Source organism: Squalius cephalus (genome assembly GCF_949319135.1).
Source record: "Squalius cephalus genome assembly, chromosome: 1".
NCBI lineage: Eukaryota > Metazoa > Chordata > Actinopteri > Cypriniformes > Leuciscidae > Squalius > Squalius cephalus.
In genome coordinates this window covers 58080259-58094650 of record NC_137122.1, presented here as the reverse complement: position 1 = coordinate 58094650, position 14392 = coordinate 58080259, and the positions used below count along the sequence as shown (strand labels likewise).

The following is a 14392-nucleotide window of genomic DNA, read 5'->3' as shown; positions in this document are numbered from 1 at the left end:
CCCAAGAAGATAGCTAAATCTGAAGCAGAGAACATGTTATTTGGGGTAAAGGTTTATAAATGGAAAGAGTTTTGAATGAGGGGGTTGTGTTAGTCTGTAATGATTATATTTAGCTTCAAATGAAAACAGAGTCTCTAATTTAAAGCCTCTAATAAAGTAAGCTACCGGTAGTTAAACACGGGTGAGACAGAGAGCAGGACAATAGTCTTGACATATACATATCAATGACATGTAAAAATCTAAAATAAGAAATCTGGTGAATTTATCAGACAAAATGCGGATGCAACACTGCAAACTTGGATAGAGTTCTGCTGTTGACATTAGCCCACGTGCTCATAAAAAGCGACGCAACCGGATTCTCTGTCAGCAGAGCTGGCCTATCAGGACGCACGGTGCACACATAAAGTACAGGGATTGGCTGAGGCAAGGGCAGTGCTCTACCGTGATTGGTCACAGCCTTCTACTTCTCCACGTCAGGAATGGCAGTTTAACTAAACGTCAACAGGCAACGTGAACACGATAAACAAACGTAAATCAAACAAAATATGTTTACCAGTTCATCGAAAGATCGTGTTTTAGGTACGTTTGTTTAAACATTTAGTTGTCTGTATTCATCTCGTTGTCTGTGCTGCGTTAACGTTACAGCTTGTTCAGTCCGATTAGGAAGTAGAGTGTACGGTAAGCAGACTCTGTCCTGATATTAACTTACCTCAGCTGATCTAACGTTATATTAGAGTCTGTAAACTGAGTGTTAACTTGTGTGTTTGTGTCTGCCGGTGAATGGTCATCGTCTGGTTGTTAATAGGTCAACATGAGCGTGGGTTTCATCGGAGCGGGTCAGTTGGCGCATGCGCTGGTGAAGGGCTTCGCATCGGCAGGTACAGCATTTACACACAGCGACCGCTAGAGGCGCCACAACACTACACTGATCTGGAACAAAACAAGACTTTACTGTAGTAAATACTCTTAAAACATGACCATTAACGTTAGTCATTTTAAAATGTCTAAAGCAGGCATCATTTCATTAAATAAGCACATTATATCAAATGATATAAACACACTGTAATGATCTCAGTCTTCTTGGTAGTTGGTCGTTTTTTTTTCTTCAAAAAGTTGTTTATTTTCAGAACATAATGCATGCATATCAACACATTTGCTCTTTTTATGATGAAACTGCCAATAAAATGCTACCGAAAAAATATTTTTCAAAAGTTATTCTCCCGAGCAATATCATCGGGGGAAAAAAGCTGAATGTACAATTAGTAGTCTCTTATTTTAACATGAAAAGTTTATATGTGCATGCAATACTTTGTTACAATATACACTACCTGTCAAAAGTTTGCGGTCAGTCATTTAAAAAAAAAGGAAATTAGTACTTTTATTCAGCAACGATGCGTTAAATTGATAAAAACTGATAGTAAACAATTTATATTGTTAGAAAAGATTTCCATTTTGAATAAATGCTGTTTTGTTTTTGTTTTTTTACTGTTCATACATCAAAGGATGCTGAAAAAAGTATCATACAGTAGGTTATAAACAAATATTAAGCAGCACAACTGTTTTCAACATTGATCATCAAATCGTCATATTATACTGATTTCTGAAGGATCATGTGACACTGAAGACTGGAGTAATGATGCTGAAAATTCAGCTTTTCAACACAGAAATAAATTATATTCTAAAATATATTAAAATAGAAAAACCTTATTTTAAATTGTAATACTATTTCACAAATATTATTGTATTTTTTCCTGTGTTTTTGATCAAATAAATGCAGACTTCTTTCAGAAACATTACAAATAGTAACGTGTCCAAACTTTTGACCGGTACTATATATATATATATATGTATGTCTAGTCAAGTCAAGTCAAGTCAAGTATATTTGTATATTTTCACAATACAGATTGTATCAAAGCAGCTTCACAGTATTAAATTAAAATAATACAACAAGGTTTGTTTCTAGTGAAATTTATTGATTGGTAAAATTAAATTAAATATTCCCAAAATATCCCCAACTGAGCAAGCCAAAGGCAACAGTGGCAAGGGTATATATATATATACACATTTATAATTAATATATATTATAATGTTTGGCTCTTATGACTATTTATGCGTGTAATACCTCGACTTAAAAACTAGATTCACCCTTTAACATAGAATCACATTCTCATCAATACTTAATGGAAGTTTTTGTGTTTCCCTCTCCTGTCCATCAGGTGTGATCGCCACGCACAGGATAACAGCGAGCTCTCCGGACAAAGACCTGCTGACCGTCGCCGGGCTGAGAGTGAGTGTGTCACAAGCATCTGACACACGTCAGAGCCACAGAAACTAGCAGCGAGTTGAACATCTCTTTCTCTGTCCTTCAGAAAATGGGAGCATCCTTCACTACCAGCAATAAAGAGACTGTGAAGAGGAGTGATGTTCTGTTCCTCGCGGTCAAGCCACATATCATTCCCTTTGTTCTGGATGAGATCGGGCCAGACATCGAGGACCGCCATCTCATAGTCTCTTGTGCAGCGGGAGTCACGATCAGCTCCATAGAGAAGGTCAGACACGAGCCATAGTGGGAGATGATGGTTTAACACAATAATGGCAACACTTTACCTAAAGCCTAAATGTGTAATGCATTGTAAAGGCACACCAAAGTTAAAATGCATTATAATATTTGCAGATTCCTTTTCACATCTGAAATTGGTTGATTGTCATGTGTTTTAATGCTTTACTGTATTTATGTGTTCAATGACTAGAGTATGTTAACTGTGGTTACAATTATTCATGAGATCATACAGTACAAGCCTATAAGGTGCATAACAAGCCATAATAATTAATGCTTTATTAAGATACTTTTATATGGCATTTTACACAAAGAATTTAAGTAAAGTGTTACCAAAATAAGAAATATATGACAAAATGTGAATGATGAATGGAAATGTATTCTAAACAAAATAAATAATAAATCAGTAAATAAACATTTTGTCATTTAGTTATGTTTTCTTTCTTTTTTTATTAGGTTTGGTAAATGCATATTTATTTACACTACCAGTCAAATAATTAGTTTAAAAAAAAAAAAAATTCTCTGCATGTGTCTGATGCTTCTGTTTCGATCCAACTCCTCCTGTTCTGCAGAAACTGCTGCAGTATCGTCCGGCTCCTAAAGTGATTCGCTGCATGACGAATACCCCAGTGGTGGTGCGTGAAGGGGCCACGGTGTACGCCACAGGCTCCCATGCAGAGGTGGAGGACGGGAAGCTCCTGGAGCAGCTGATGGCCAGTGTGGGATACTGCACCGAGGTGGAAGAGGACCTGATTGATGCCGTCACTGGCCTCAGCGGCAGCGGCCCAGCCTATGTAAGCATCAACACAATGCCGAGTTCACACTGCACGACTCTCAAAGTAGTCGGGTCACTGTTCTTTTCACACTGCGTGACTATCCAGGGCAACACTCAGGGCCCTATTTTAACGATCTGAAACGCAAGTATCAAGCGCGAAACGCAAGTAACTTTGGTCTTGGCGCTGTTGCTATTATACCGGCGGGATAAATGACTCTTGCGCCCGACGCAAATCTAAAATGGGTTGGTCTGAAGTAGCTTCATTACTCATTGGTGTGTTTTGGGCGTAACGTGAAATAAACCAATCAGAGCATCATCTCACATTCCCTTTAAGAGCAGGCGCGCTTGTTCTATAGCGGATTCCTATTATAACGGCGGATTTGCCAGACGCACGCCAGGAGCGGTTTACATCCGAGGAGACTGACGTTCTCGTCAGGGCCGTAAAACACAGAGAAGTGACATTGGGGATGGAGAAACACACCCAAATTAGCTTCGGTTAAACAGGCGTATGATAATAATTTGGGTAAATGTGTAAGCTAGATTTATGCCTATTTTTCACATCTTCATGGACACAACAATGATTTCTCTTGTGTGTTAATATTTTTCCTTGTAATAATGTATGGTTTTCTAAAAATGAGAAGTGCTGCGTCTGTGTAGATGAGAGAAGCAAAGTGTATGCGCGTTGTGCACACGCTACATTGATTATGGCCAAGCATGCGCCCTTAAAATAGCGTATGAATAACATGCGCAATGCGCCACTGACTTTAGTCATTATTTTCTAAACCTGCAAAATAGCATCAGGGAACGTTTGCGCCGGAACACGCCTCCTTTTTGCGTTGAACCGCCCCCGGGAGCGCAAGTTCATTCCCTAATTTACCGACGTGCGTCTGTGGAGGGAAAAGTCCGCTGTGCGCCGGTGCAAAATAGGAATGATACATGCGTCGGTGTACAAGTCAATTGCGCTGGGTGCAAGATAGGGCCCTGAGTTGTTATTGTGTGTGTTCACACTGCACGATGGATCAGCGACAGGAGGGTTCACACTGCAGGACTTTACAAAAGAAAGAATCGCAGACAACTTCTGTCTGGTCCGCAAACTACGTTTCACAACCAAACACATGTGAGAAGTGATATGAAATAACGCAAGATCATGTGTGCGTGAGACCACGCAAAACTGAAATTGTTAATAAAAACGATAGCCCACAAGCAGCTTGAAATCCACATTGTCTGTGTGCTGACTGGCAGTGAAAAGGAGAAAAGGAAAAACAGATTATGCTGGAGGAAATGGTTGGGGAGACGAGGGGAGCAAGGACTGTGTGTTCTGCAAAGAGAGTTGGAGGTAAATAAATAATTTTGCAATGTGCTGCTGGTCAAGCTAATGTGTGTGCTTTGTTTCTGTTTGATACAATTGTAAATATATCTATTAAAATGCTGATATTCTGGGCTATAACTCCTCCCTCCATAACTCCCCGCTGCCCTGTATCTTGCTCTCTGATTGGCTGTTGGTCATCGCCGATGTAGTTTTCAGTCAGAACACTTTCACACAGCAGGATTGTGCGATTCTCTCAGATCGCGTCTTTTATAATTCACACTGCGTGACTGTCACTCGAGTGAACGAGCACTGATTCGCCTGTGATTTCGGGCATTTGTCTGCGATCTCACAAAACCTGTCGGCGAGTGAAAATCAGGGCTAAAATCGTGCAGTGTGAACTCGGCATAAGAGTAAGCAAGAGGTTTAAACCAGCCGTTGAGCTCTGTGTGCACCTATGACTGAATATCCCTGTATCTTTGTACCCTAGGCGTTCCTAGCTGTTGACGCTCTTGCTGATGGAGGGGTGAAGATGGGACTGCCCAGAAGACTGGCTGTGCGACTGGGAGCTCAGGCTCTGCTTGTTAGTGCTTGACAGTCTCTCAAACATTTCTCATATTGATAATAGGACCAATCTTTCTGTGTCTAAGATTTACAGTACAATGATGTTTTTTATTTTTTTTTGCTAGGGTGCAGCAAAAATGCTCCTGGACTCCGAGCAACACCCCGGAGAGTTAAAAGACAACGTGGCTTCGCCTGGAGGTGCTACGATCCACGCTTTGCACGTCTTGGAAAGTGGCGGTTTCCGCAGCCTCCTGATCAACGCTGTGGAGGCGTCATGCATTAGAACCAGGTACTGCAACGAGTGATTTTCAGATAAAGAGAGGGTCAACAGCTTGCAGTTTATTTCTTAAATATAATGTAAAAATATGCATCTACACATAAGTGCACTTTATTTAATGTTTAGTATAGATGTTAGTATATAGTCGTTAAAGATAAAAGTTGGTCCATTATTTTCAACTGTTTGTCTGCATATAGTTGTCTGCAGATTGTAACCCGTTTATGGCGTAATAACGTTGGTACATGTCATCTATTTGTGTCTAGGACCAGATTACAGAAGTGGGTTTCGACTTGCTGGAGTGTAGGGAAAATATAACAGAAACTAAAGAAAGAAAACAACTCAGACTTATAGGTAACTGTTAATTACTTGGAAACTAAGTGTATTGTTATTGGAAAGGAATTGAATCTTTTAACAAATCACCTCAGTTCAATTTAGATTTAAAAATCAGTATATAAGATTCAAAACCAAATTTCAAAGTTCAAAATCTGTGTCCAGAGTAAATCTGTGTTCAGGAATCAGATTAAATGCCACTGAATATTTGAGGATAGTTTCAGTTCAATACGAGTGATCCAAGTAAAATCCAGAAAGAAAAAGAGAAAGCGCAGTTCAAGGTGAGTATGTTTTTTGGGTAGGACCGGGGCGCCAAATAATCCATTTGACGGCTCAGTCGGACTTAATGTAAGCCTTAATGTAAACACCTCAATCGATCCGAATGAAATTTCGATCCGATTGAAAACCACCCCTTTCTTTCACATGGTTTTGAAAACCACACCAAACCATGTGTTCCTTTTCTAATCTGATCGAGCGGACATGCAAACAGTTGATCGGATTGAAAACCGAAACCGAAAGGACTGCGCACGTGCAGTGACGTAGAAATTAAGACGTGCAGAACGAGCTGTTATTCCTGTTTAATACAATAATTTTTACTGTGTGATAAATATAAGCAGCGGCACAACGGTGGTTCATGTTCATTTACTCCAAATTGTGATCAGAAACGGATATTAAGTCTGCTGTTTAAAAACAAATAAAGAACCAATGTAGGAGAATGGTTATTATGGGCAAACAGCGGAAAACTCTGAATATTTGTGCAAAATGTCATTCTGATTTGACATATAAACGCGCACATCAACCCGATCACTTGTAAACACTACGTTAGGATGCATCAATCGGAATGAATTCAGTCCGATTGAAACAAAAGGTGTGTATGTAAGATGTAAACAAAAGATTGTTTGAATGGATTGGTCGAAATTTCAATTGAGCACCAGATATGTCGCAGATTGGATTAACGTTACTCCATGATAGAGTAAGATAAGAGGTGGGTAAGAGTTCGCAGCAGCCAAAGCAAGAACGGTCCTCCAAAATGTTAGCGTAGGGGCGGCATATTCTTATTTTGCCCAGAGCGCTGTATTGTCTTCCCCCGGCCCTGGTCCTACCAGTTTAGCAAAATGATTGTTCTTTTTACTGCCAGGTACAAGTAAGAAGATGATTGTCTCGCCATGTCCAAACCACAGACAGAGCATCCAGGGCAGGGAGAGATCAGGATTCAATAGGGCAGTGACTCAGATGACATGAGAAATAGAAGAAAGACAAAAAAACAAGGCCAAAAATAATCATTATTCAGCTGTTCAATAAACTGTTTAAATTAAATAAATTGTCCGTTCCATCACTCAATTTTCTAAGCACTTAACATACATGTTACTCAACCACGTTCACTCTTAGTACATTGAAACCTATGTGCACCGCTAGCATCACATGAAACGCATTTCTTCATAAATAAAATAACTACTTCAACAAATATACATATTCTGAATAATAAACATTATTTGCACAGTTTTTTATGAAAATATGGATTGGATTACGCTTTCAGATGCATTTCTTTCACATTACATTTCAAATGATAACTCTCCATATTTCAAAACCACTTAATACATATATTATAGAGAAAATGGTATTCGGCAAGGAAAAGGTAAGTGAAGAGGAAAATAAAATAAAGTTTTCTTTTGATTTGGTCTTAATCCAGATAGTTTCCGTCTTCTTTCATGTGTATTTCTAACTTTTCCCATTCGTCTCAATCTCTCTTTCCGTCAGCATCTATTACCCTTAAAGCGTGACTTCTGAGGATATTTTTCACTAAAATAATCTATTTTTAGATTAGCTATGAACACAAACATAACGCATCAGTCTGTGTCTTTTCCTTCTCTGTCACTCTCTACTGCTCTCATTCTGTTTCTTCCCTCTCTACTCCGAACTCACTTACCGGAGGCGGGACTAACCGACCTCATCCAAACAAAACTTTCTTTGGCCAATTTCTTTTTCTAGATTTACATTTGTAATATAATATAAAGTAACTTAAATCTGCTTTCTTTTGTTGTTAATACTTAACAGATATTAATACAAATTAAATGCTTATATACTAGTGATCTAGTCGGTGACCTGGGAAACAAGATCTATTCACAAAACTCTCATTTTAATTTGATGGGCTGTTCAGACAGTTTTGTCTCCTAAAGGACATTTCAAGCCAACTCTTTTCTGACAGGGAGCTTCAGTTCTTGGCTGACCAGGAGAGGATTTCTCCAGCTGCCATAAAGAAGACCACTTTGGACAAGGTGCTTCAGCAGCCGGGTGTGACGGCAGCAGGCGGCGGGGTCAGGACCGGCCTCAACCTCTTTAACAGCACCAACCCCAAACACAAGAAGAGCTGAACCTGATCATCACCATGTCCAGCTTACAGTAAGGATGAGACCACTTCAAGAATTGCAGACAAGATGCTAAGACCAAAAATGTTACAAGTTGTTCTCATGAACTTGTTTTCAAGCTTTTTTTCAAAACCTGTACTGTGTTCAGTTGTCGATATTGTGCTTTTAGCTTTTTGGCTAATTTGGACCAACTCTAAGAAATAAGTTTCTGTGATATACACTGTACATCATGCACTGCACTGTTTCATTTGCTTAACTTAACTTTTTGAGTTATCTTTTTACATTTACTCGGAATATTAATATTTTCAACTTGACAAATTTAGTTATTTGAACATTTGAAGATTTGTCAAGCTGAAAATGCTTAATATTCTAACTACAACTTAACTGAGTCAGTGGAAATGAATAAATGAAGTTGAGTGAACAAAAACACTTTTACAGTGAACTTTTGCACTGAAAACGTAAAAAAAAGTAAGTTCACCTTACTTTCACAAAGTTATTCCAACTAAACTAGTTGTACATACTTAATATGTTAAGTAAATTGAACTTAACGGAGTCAGTGCAAAAAAGATAACTCAAAAAGTTAAATTGGTTGAACAATTTCTTTTTTTTCTTTTTTTACAGTGTGTGTAGATTTATTACATCATGTCTGATCTAGTCAAAATAAATGTAAAATCATGTTTTATTTTGCAAAGCCTATCTGGACTGACCTGAATGAAATAAATTAAAGTGTTTCCTATCTTTATCTCTACATTGCTCAGTAGTTCTGTATACTCCAAACTCCAAATTCCAGTAGGGGTTCAGCGAAAAATCAGCAGCTGGCAGCAGGAAGTAACTGCCACTGGCAGCTGACGTCAGCTGCCGCTAATAACCGGAAGTCGGAGGTGGATGCCGCTTTTAGCAAGGCAAATAAATTATTATATCAATGTATATACATAATTTTAGTACTTATTTAAATAAATTACTTAAATTTGTAATTATTTTGTAATTGGTTTAAAAAGGTTTATCAAATATAAATTAAGTAACGAAGATCATAGACATAGTACAAAAAACAAACATTAAACTACACTTGAAATTATGAATTTGTACGTGTATAAATATAATTTGTGTACATGTTTGTCAAAAAATGAAATATATACATAAATTAATGCCTATATAATAATATTGTATATTTATTAAACGTACATAAACATTCATTAAACAAATAATGAAAGTCATGTCTAAAAGAAGAAGAAAAAAACATTTTCTTAATGACCTTTATTTAAAAATCATATTTTTCTATCATTTAAGTTCAGTTTTACATTTGTAGTATTTCAATACATTCTTGTCTTTGTTTTATAAAACAGCTGTAACTTTGAAAACAGGCTTGATATTTGTTGTTCTGAAATCGGAATGAACAACAATTCTGAACTAGATGTTAAAGTTCATTAAAAACTAAGTTGGCTTGAAAAAGAAAGTTTGAAAACGTTTTACAACGTTCTAGCATGGTTTAACATGATTTACAATGTTTCTAGTGTTAGGGAATAACAGCTTAAAGACCCAGGACCAGATATGATGAAAGAAGACCAGGAGTCGTGAGGTTCAATCAAATAAGTAAAAATTTACTGAAGAATAGTTTCATCGGTAGAGCCAGGCGTTAAAGTCTCACGGGGTCGCAAGCCAGAGACTCTACTGTACACAAAATCTCACACCAGTTATACCATTTCCAAGGGCATGATTGACATCAGTAAATACAGGTTAGCTACTTCTCATTGGCAAAAGAACAAAGTTAAAACAATTCTACACTTATGGATAGATAGGAGGGTAAGTCGACATTGTCATCCGAGTCCAAGATGGTCCGGTGATGACCTCGGAGGTCGTAGAAAGGCGTCTTGGGGTCAGCTGCTGCATATCACAAAAGACCTGCACAGAACACACACACACACACACACACACACACACACACACACACACACACACACACACACACACACACACACACACACACACACACACACACACACACACACACACACACACACACACACAATGGAATCGCAGTTCCTCCAAAAGTAGTACAGATAATGTTCACTTTAAAGAAATACACATAAAAGTACAATTCTGTGAATCAGATCACATAGTGTTTAACCCCTGTAACCTTAAGATTAGTAAGAAAGACAGATGTTAGAAAAAGATAGATAAGTTAGGTATAAGTAGATAAGATAGATATGTTATGGGGAAACAAAATCACCGTAATAACTTACCATTAGCATGAATACACTGCAGTCCACAGATCCCAACTGAGCTGGAACATCCTGGGAAAAAAAAATCTAAATGGAAAAACTAACATTTTATTTATACACTAAAGATAGCAAAGAAATCAAAATTGTTGTAACATGAAATCAATACCTTATTTTTAACAAGCTTCCAAGATCCCGGATCCATCTTTATTGCAACTGAGCTTAAAAAGAAGGGGGAAAAAGTTAGTTATTTTACACACACGAGAGAAAGAGAGAGATGAACTCCGTGTTGAACCACTTAGCCATGTTGCAGCAGTAGACAGTAGCATACCTGAACTAGGGAGCAGGTGTAATTTATTTTTTAAATGCCACTGTCTATGCCTATCTAAAGCCATAGAACAAAGTGTTGAACTGAACCACTGGACTAATATGTAAAACTTTGAAGCCCGGTTTCACAGATAGGGTTTAGATTATGCCAGGATTAGGCCTTAGTGCAATTAGGACTTTTATAAATATGCCTTAGAAAAAACATTACTGTTGTGAATCTTAAAAGAAACAATGGCACTGATATTTTAAGATACACAAGTGTAATTTGCTTTCAGTTAAACATGCATTTTAGTCTGGGACTAGTTTGAGCCTTGTCTGTGAAACTGGGGGTGAAAGTTATATGGAAAAAGTGAACAGTTCCAGTATATTTTGAATAGATATATATTCTGGTCTCATCTGGTGATTGGGTCCCATCCAAAACATGATCAAACTAAGAAAATAAACAGACACTGAAATGTCAAATTTTCGATACAATCTAGAATTTGTATAAAAAAAATAAAAAGATAAAAAACAGAATGCCTTTTGCCTGCTTTGATCAAGACAGGATATAATACGTGAAATGTGTGAAAACATACCAGTGAGTTTGGTTGGTTTTGCAACTGGAAATCTGGGGTTTCCTTCATGGCACATATGTTTGTCCATCCCCAGCAATCTGTGACAGGCTGTGGTGAACTTGGTGAAATTAAAAAACAGAAGTTTAGAATATGGTGAAGTAATGTTGATTAAAATGGTGTTTTGTATTAAAACATAAGTTAGATCATTTGGGATATGTTTTGTTAGCGTTGCACGTGTATCATAAAGGCTGAGCTTGTCAATTCCAATAAATCAGCATGAGCTTTATTCTAATCAATAGATTAAGTTAACATGTTAACAAACGCTAATATTTAATGATAATGGTAACGTAAGTTAGTATTTGAAGTTAATGATAGCCCCTCACAAACCAGGAGCACACGGTGCACAAGCTGCGTTTCTACAAATGATTAAATTAACCAATTCAACTTAAGTAGTCACAGATACACTGTCTCTAACATAAAAGTTAAACTCCAACGTACAGAGCAACAATTATTTATTAATCTGATAATATACGAACTTACCGAGCCAAATACCACCGCCATTACTGAAGATTCACCGGCGCCACCATTGGCTGCTGTCGCTTGACTTCCAGGTAAATGTGATTGGTTGCTACTACGTTGGACGATACTGATTGGCTGCCACGAAATGGCAGGTCCCTCCTAATATGGCAGGGCTTCCGGCTGTCAACGGCAGCTACTTCCTGCTGCCAGTGGCAGCTACTTCCTGCTGCCAGCTGCCGATTTTTCGCTGAACCCCCTCTCCCAAATTCTCTACATTATTGCCCATTGTTAAATGTTAAATTGTGTTACGCAAGTTGATTTTAATTAATTAATTAAGAGGCAAAAAAAAAACTGAGTGTATTTTTTTGTTTTATATTGTCAATTGGGATTTTCACTTTGATGCAACATAATGTCTATAATAAACCCTAAATCACAAGTTCTCATCAAAGTAAAATTGGCCGATCAGCAAGAAGCAGCCAAACACAAACCTTTTCTTCTTCTTTGTCCTTCAGAGCAGATGTCCTGTAGCGGAAACTAGTCATGACTATACTGCCCTCTATAGGTCTGGTGCAGTCATAGAGTGCATGTGTCGAATGTGTCCATCCTGAGCTTTTTTGGAAATTGTATGTGTTGGGTCAATGTAACTCAGTTAAGTTAAAACAGCATTCCCTTGTTTTATGTTACATAAACCTGATTGAATTAGGTTACAACAACAACATCTTAGTTTATAGGTAGAATCAGGTAGAAATACCTCCTTAAGCTCCAATATGTAAAAAAAAATTCACCACAAGAGGGCGCAGTTTCCAACAATAACAAAGGCGAAGCTTGATGACGCTATGAAGGAGGTGACGATGGGAGATGTCGTTTTTAATGCGTTTTCACCATCTAGCGATGTATCTAAATGGAATTAATGAATCATGATCACGGATGAGGTAATAATTCGTTTTTGTATTACCTGTATGTCTGATCGTATTATTTTATGTCATCATAATTAATGAACTGCAAGGAACGTGAAATGTTATGCTATATTATCCCGTTACAACTTACAGCTATTTGTCATTAATTCATATCTATTAAAATCATCTTTACTGTAACTATTACGTTACTTGTACAAAAAAAAAATTGATTTGCTTACCTGTATCAATACACTCGCGAGAGCAGAGTCTCTGTCAAGTCCAAGATTGTCGCGCAGCTCTCTCCATCTCGAAAACTCCTGGCCGATATTTATCCGGGTTTTATTCCTCCGTTTGTCACACAGTCTGCGTGTATCAGAATATGGACGCTTTCGTTTTGTTGGCACTTCAATACTCGCCAAAGAGTAATCGTGATCCATAACAGCTATAACCATACAGTCTATGGCTATAACGCTATAACCACCACTTCCGCATTTGACCATGTGATGTTCCGGTGTGGTGGAATATCACATGGTCCACACTGGAAAAAAAGGATAGTGCGGACATTGCGTCACTGAGAGGCGACATTTCTTTTCCGGGACGGCCAGTTATTTAAAATCGGAATTTCTCTTAAATAAAAAATCTTTGGAGACTTTTGAGATATTGTAAGTACACAACTGGAGGAAATATATCACACTGCGCAAGTTATTTTCGGAAATTTTATTACAAAATTGTTACATATTGGAGCTTTAAAGCAACAACTGCACATGCTCACTTTTTACATTGCAGATTAAATATTTGAAGTACTGGAATAAAAAAAGACAGTGTTAAATATACATTTTCCATGAAATAATGGAGCTGACAGCCCTTTGAAATTAATGTAAAGTTATGTCAGGCAAGAAGAGGCAAAACAGATGCAGCGCTTTTAACTTTATTACACATCAAAACAAAAATACAATGAGCAGATAATGGCCTGTGCTATACACAATGGCAGACAAAGAACTGAACAAACAGGGCTATATATACACAGGGTAATGAGAACTATAGGGGCACACTCAAATAAATAAACGTATTTAAATTAAGGAAAAGTTTTCCACGAAATTGAATTACATTTTCCCAACAAAATCTAATTTGTTTGAAATGGTTTGTTGTAATCTTGTTGTATGAACTTAAATTAATTTAGTCAGAACTACAAAAAAAAAAAAAAAATTGTCATTCCTACTAGATAAAGTTTTGTCAGGTTAACTACATTTAATTTTTTGTCCTGCCTAGACATAAAATAACACTTTAATCCCTAAATTTACCCTCCTAATGCAGTCTCTTGCAAAGCATGCTGGGAACTACAGATCCACTGCCCAGTTAATAATCCTATCAAGAACATGCAGTGTGTGTTGAATTTTGATATCAAAGATCTGATTCTTTAGTATCTATATTAATATCAGTGTAAGTGACACCTTTGTACCGACCCTTGGTCTGAAAAGAAAACACACTGCTGTTTGTGCAGGACATCCTCACAGTGCCAGTGTAAGGCAGATCGAAAGAGCATCTGCCAACAGTGATGTTTACATCCACCTTCTTCCAAAGGTTTTATCTCGCCCATCTGAAAGCCAGACGCTGACGGCCTTCACCTGCGATGGCCCCACCCATACACATATCCTCTCCAAACTGGCACCATTGTTCTCGCCAGTAAACGAAAAGTACTCTCCAT

General features: G+C 37.7%; 2 protein-coding genes and 1 long non-coding RNA gene across 5 annotated transcripts in view; 2 read left to right on the top strand and 1 right to left on the bottom strand.

The window, feature by feature from the left end:
* Nucleotides 1-14392, top strand: part of myadml2 (myeloid associated differentiation marker like 2) — a 235087-nt gene that overhangs the window by 4122 nt on the left and 216573 nt on the right. The gene's annotated exons all lie outside the window — the stretch shown is intronic.
* Nucleotides 408-8947, top strand: LOC307160380 (pyrroline-5-carboxylate reductase 1, mitochondrial-like). 3 transcript variants are annotated; one of them, XM_079874468.1, is made up of 9 exons: nt 408-678; nt 806-878; nt 2217-2287; nt 2370-2549; nt 3130-3351; nt 5129-5221; nt 5328-5491; nt 5743-5830; nt 6948-7239. In XM_079874468.1, exons 2-8 carry the CDS (start codon nt 812-814, stop codon nt 5792-5794), a joined length of 849 nt encoding a protein of 282 aa, XP_079730594.1. In that variant the 5' UTR covers nt 408-678; nt 806-811; the 3' UTR covers nt 5795-5830; nt 6948-7239. The 3 variants fall into 3 exon arrangements, with proteins under 3 accessions (XP_079730594.1, XP_079730592.1, XP_079730593.1); XM_079874466.1 differs by lacking the exons at nt 5743-5830; nt 6948-7239 and adding an exon at nt 8016-8947 and having other exon boundaries at nt 437-678; XM_079874467.1 differs by lacking the exons at nt 408-678; nt 5743-5830; nt 6948-7239 and adding an exon at nt 8016-8947 and having other exon boundaries at nt 785-878.
* Nucleotides 9755-10607, bottom strand: LOC307160425. Its single transcript, XR_013821540.1, has 3 exons — nt 10561-10607; nt 10416-10466; nt 9755-10074 (listed from the first exon to the last, which is right to left on the bottom strand). It is a non-coding gene; the product is annotated as an uncharacterized lncRNA (long non-coding RNA).